This window comes from Pygoscelis adeliae, unplaced genomic scaffold, assembly GCF_000699105.1.
Source record: "Pygoscelis adeliae isolate BGI_AS28 unplaced genomic scaffold, ASM69910v1 Scaffold356, whole genome shotgun sequence".
Lineage (NCBI taxonomy): Eukaryota > Metazoa > Chordata > Aves > Sphenisciformes > Spheniscidae > Pygoscelis > Pygoscelis adeliae.
Genome location: NW_008824949.1, coordinates 1,471,587 through 1,476,831, shown reverse-complemented (window position 1 = coordinate 1,476,831; position 5,245 = coordinate 1,471,587). Strand labels below are relative to the sequence as shown.

The 5,245-nt window shown below is 41.2% G+C and overlaps 1 protein-coding gene across 1 annotated transcript in view; it reads left to right on the top strand.

Moving 5' to 3' along the window:
• The window catches only part of LOC103918294 (cytochrome c oxidase assembly protein COX16 homolog, mitochondrial), a 49,892-nt gene extending 44,930 nt beyond the window's left edge, over positions 1–4,962 (top strand). Inside the window, exon 4 of the mRNA XM_009325590.1 lies at positions 4,584–4,962. Within this exon, the coding sequence (XP_009323865.1) occupies positions 4,584–4,700 (117 nt within the window). The 3' untranslated portion in view covers positions 4,701–4,962. The remainder of the gene's footprint in view (positions 1–4,583) is intronic.
• The last annotated feature ends 283 nt before the right edge of the window (positions 4,963–5,245 follow it).

The window sequence follows — 5,245 nt, the reverse complement described above, 5'->3', positions numbered from 1 at the left end:
CAATAAGGCCATATCAGTGTGGTGATAAAGTTAAGATTTTCAGTCACACACAAGACAGCAGATTCAGTGTTAGCCTTAGTTCTGTACCTCTGCATCTATACGTCATCATAGAGTTCCTCAATATATCTTTTATGGTCTTCAAGCTGTTTTGACACCCTTGCAAAAACAGACTGGTTTAATGCATTTCTTTCACTGCATCTTTCAGCCATGAGGATATTCTTCCCTGGTTCATCTTTTATCTGCAAATGGGTTTGCGTACTATAATGATGGGAAGTAATTGTCTCTCTGAATTAGAGTAATTTCTTTCTGTGGCGCTCATCACAGAATCTATTGCATCAAGCTGTAAAGTAAACAGGATTTTCTTATCCCTCCTTTCACACGTGGGAAACAGAGACTAAAGTCAAACATTTTTTGCAAGTGACCACACTGATGTAACTCGGCCTGAGCACCAATAGCTCTAAATGAATTTCTGCAGATTTCAGTTTGTTTATTGTGGCATGAAGACTATCCTGCAAGAGTAGAATTCAAACTCTTTTTTAAATTTTATTTTATTTTAAGGCTGACAGAAGATTATGGCTTTTACTTAATATCAAGCCAGGCATTTGAACCAGCAATGAAGAAGTGAAGGTCTCTTCACATCCTTATCGGTACCTTTGCGCCAGGCAAGCTGTTTAACAAAAGTCTTAAAAGTCAAGTGTGTGGCAAACAGTTTAACTTTTTTTTTTTGTTGTTCACTGTGCCTGTCTGCGTAGCTGCATTTTTTTCTTGAATTTACAGCTTCTGTCAGTCCAGTACTTTTAAGAGGCAGTTTAGCTGATTTAAGAAGTGAGTCGGTAGATTTAATATACTAGACTGATCTTACTTTGAACAGCTAATTTTCAGTATCCTTTGGGCTATTTGAGACAAGCAGGAATAGTGGTGCTGGTCTGATCTGATTACATTTCATTGTAGTCTCCGATGACTGACTGTTTAGTACATTTGAATTGGGAGGAAAAGCTTTTTGGTTTTTAGACTGCTGGATCATATGGCTTTCAAAAGCTGGAAGTAGTTTACCATCTTTATGTGATGTCTCCATGAAGTTAGGTGGGCAGAGTCCAGGTGGCTAAAGAGAAATAATATAAGAAATTAAAAAGGCCCAACCAGTTTGAATGAAAGAGGTTGACTTCATCTGGGAGCAGAACTAGCTGCTTGCCTGGATTCTCACCATACAGCTCAGGCAATCTGAGGGAGCTGTGTAACTTTGCAGCTTGTGCTGCACCTAATCCATAGAAGTTTGGTCAGTTTGGTCTTCTTCTCGGCACTAAGATTAATTTAAAATGTAGCAATGTACGTGTCTTTGGCCTACATCTAATGTAGTCATTTAGTCTGGGGTGATACTGTTGTAAGAATTTTCATGTCAGTGACCAAGCAAAAAGGTTAGGTTTTATTTAGTTGTGAGGTTGTGTTGTGTTGTGTTGTGTTGTGTTGTGGTATAGCCCGGGCTGGCAACTAAGCACCATGCAGCCGCTCGCTCAGTCGTCGTCCCCCGCCCCCCCGGGGGGGCGGAAGGGTTAAAGTGTGAAAACTCGTGGGTTGAGATAAAGACAGTTTAACAGGTAAAGCAAAAGCCGCGCACGCCAGCAAAGCAAAACAAGGAATTCATTCACTCCTTCCCATGGGCAGGCAGGTGTTCAGCCATCCCCAGGAAAGCAGGGCTCCATCACGCGTAATGGTTACTTGGGAAGACAAACACCATTGCTCCGAACGTCCCCCCCTTTCTTCTTCTTCCCCCCCTTCCTTCTTCTTCCCCCAGCTTTATATGCTGAGCATGACGTCATATGGTGTGGAATATCCCTTTGGTCAGTTGGGGTCAGCTGTCCCGGCTGTGTCCCCTCCCAGCTTCTAGTGCACCCCCAGCCTGCTCGCTGGTGGGGTGGGGTGAGAGGCAGAAGAGGCCTTGGCTCTGTGTAAACACTGCTCAGCAGTAACGAAAACATCCCTGGGTTATCAACACTGTTTTCAGCACAAATCCAAAACACTGCCCCATACTAGCTACTGTGAAGAAAATTAACTCTATCCCCGCCAAAACCAGCACAGGTAGATACATGTGAAAATAGCTATACAGTAGGAAAGCATTGCAGAACAGATTTTCGGGTCCCCTTTCACCGGTGATACTCCTTCTTATGCTTATCCACATGCAACAGGAGTCCTCTATCCTTTCAAAACTTGATAGCATCAGTTTAGAAAATTAGATTGTCTAATCATGCTGCCTTCTGATGACTGAACAGATACGTGTCCCGTAAACTACTAATTTTTGCAGATACTGTCATGTGCCAGTAAGGAAGGTGCTTTCTTCTTGAATTGCAGCAAGGTATCAAAAACAATCTTTATATATGACACAAAATGTTAATGATCTCTATAAATATAATGAGAATAAAAAAATAAAAATACAGTCTTATGTATTCATTAGAATCTTTAATTCTTTATATTCTGATTGGCAGAAATTAACTCTGTCAATAGATCTCATCTGTTCTATAGTTTGAGGCAATGCCATTTACTGTACATAACCCTTGGTTGTTTTATTCTGTCACTATATCACAGTGTGTTTTCCATATACCTTTATGCTTTCCATTGGAAACTGCCAAAATACTTTCTTGTACTGGTTTGTTTAGATTGTATAGTTTTGAAATATTTCCTGTTTTGGACAAACCTCCTCTCTGAAAAGCCTTTGTGAAATTTCAGGGGCAGATTAATATGATTTTTTGGTAAAGATCTCCAGTATGCATGTCTCTTTTGATAGACTTCTTTATGTAGCCTATCTTTAGATACTACAAGTTTTGTTGTATAGATTTTAAATGTTGATTCTTGTTCAGACTTTGGGAGCTGAGCACCTTTGGGAATAGTTTAGATCCTCACAGCTGTGTGGAACCTTTGTGTTTAATAAAATCAGCATGTTTCCCTTCAGCTAAAGCACAAGGTTATTTTCAGTGTAGTTTCCTTGAAGATTCCATTAGAATCAGATTTTAAATTCTGAATTTGCAATCAGTCGCTGCTGCGTGGGGTGATGGGTACCTTTCCTCCTTCTCCTTCCTTCCATGTCAGCTCAGATCCCTTCCAGTTGAAATGAAGTACCAGCTAATCAAAAGATGTATAAAGTAGTGAAGACAATTCTTCAGAAAGACCTATGCCAACTCCACTGTATAAAAAATTCAGTTGCTCCTGCCTTGTGAAAGTCTGCTCTTTGTGCATGTGTTCTCATATATCTTCTGTTGAATGTTGCCTAATTTCTTTTGATATTTGACTAACCTCATTGCAATTTCCTCAATTGTAGAACAGGCAGAAAACTTTTACATAACATGAACTAATAGCAGCAGGTCTCTTCTGTTCTAGCTGTTGAATTATTCTGTGACTATTATTCAAGTCCCTCACTATTTGCCATTTATTTGGATGATTGATGGCAGGCAAATTAGACCACAGGCTCAGGGCAGGGTTAAGTATTTTCTGGTGTATTTTTACAGCATTTGCTGAGATGAGGCCCTGATCACAAATCAGAGGTTTAAGTCCCACTGCAGTACGTATCATTAATGGTATGCAGTGTTGCCCTCTTCAGTAGCATGTAGAATAGCCCTGTTTCTGGCAGTGGTGCAGACTCCCTCCTCAGTCTCCTGTTGGCAGAGCCCTGTCATGTCTGATGTGCCGTTCCAGACTGCAGGCTGGTATGTGTGACCTGAGGTCCGTGTCTGCTGGGAAGGGACTTCTATGTGTCTGCCAGTAGGACTGTGAAGAGGCAGTATATGTTTGTCTTCTTCAACTGCAGCACTTGGTAGGTGAGGTCAGGAGCGCGCCTGTTCTTCATTTTTTTGCGCCTCTAAGGCTAGATAAATACTGCAGTCGTTGGTACTTCTGAGTGGGGATGATAGGAATAGGCAAGAAGGTAAACAAAATCTAGATAGTTTTTAAGTATCTGACAGTTTGACCAGTTAGCATATCTCATGTGTGACTTAGTTGAGACCCCTATCTGTGATGGTTCGGTGCCATGAGAAACTTGGCAGCAGAAAGCATCACATACCTCTCTCAAGTTAAAACCACATGCATTGAAGGGGTTTGCACTGTTACTGTCTCTCTTTGTGCTAGATAATTCATCTTTTCCAGTGTGCTTTGTATCTGTGCTGACGGGATTCTTCAGGTCACTAATTACTAATCTTCTGTTTGAGCTATACCAATGCTTATCATTCCTACTACTTCAATACTTGGCAGACTTGCAGTTGAAGAACAGATCTGTAAAACAAGCTGAGAGAAGAAAAAAAAAGTGAATGCAAGGTATCTTCAGTGGTGTTCAGATGCTATAGCTCTTCCTGTCCTACATGTTATTTATCTTTTGATAAGCAGATGCAGTAATGCGCACCCTAGTCATTTATGTAGCTATATGGATAACTCCCAAATTTTTTTTCCTTGTTGAACTTCTCTTGCAGGGTAGATGAAAGTTCATCAACCCGGTAGTGATACTGAGTTTCTCGTGCAAAAAGAAAACAATTTAGAATAATACATACTTTAAATCATGGGGCTGTCAAGGTGACACTGTTATTTTTGCTGTTTATCTGCAGAAGCTGGAAAAGTCTGACTTGGATAACTGGGAGAACATCAGAGGACCCCGTCTGTGGGAAGATTCCAGGACTGTTCAGAAGCAACGGCGGGAGGCTCTCCGTCTCAAGAGAGAGTGACTGAGCAAGCCTACTTTGGTGCCTCTGCGCAAAAAAAAAGAAGTCTCAGGCTGGACCGTCTTATTTTTTAATCCAGTGTCAGGAACAGACATGGGAGGGGGGGATTGCACTGAGCAACTCATGCCGTTGTGTATATAAGTAACTGTGAGATCAATCCAAAAGGCACTGTATTATATGAAGCTCTCTGTTTGCATCCATTTGCACAGAGTTCCCCAGGCTGTATATATGAATTATCAATTAAAAAAATAGCTGATTATTCTACTGAGAATATCCCATTGTTTTTCAATCCCTGTCGTTCAAAACTGAGATGCTTCAGCAAGAAAGAACATTGCAGGAGTCACTTGTCAGTACCAGAAGTTGTTGTCCTAATGAGAGCAACAGTGCTGTCATCTAAATGTGTGTGACCAGATAAATGCTGCTCCAGGGAGCCCCTGCATGAGTTCCGGCTCTTAAGCTTGGAAGGGACTCCACAGGCATATGAGCTGTTCGGAACAGTGAGTCCGTTTTTGGCTAAATAATATTCTTGTGTTTCATTTCCAGGAACT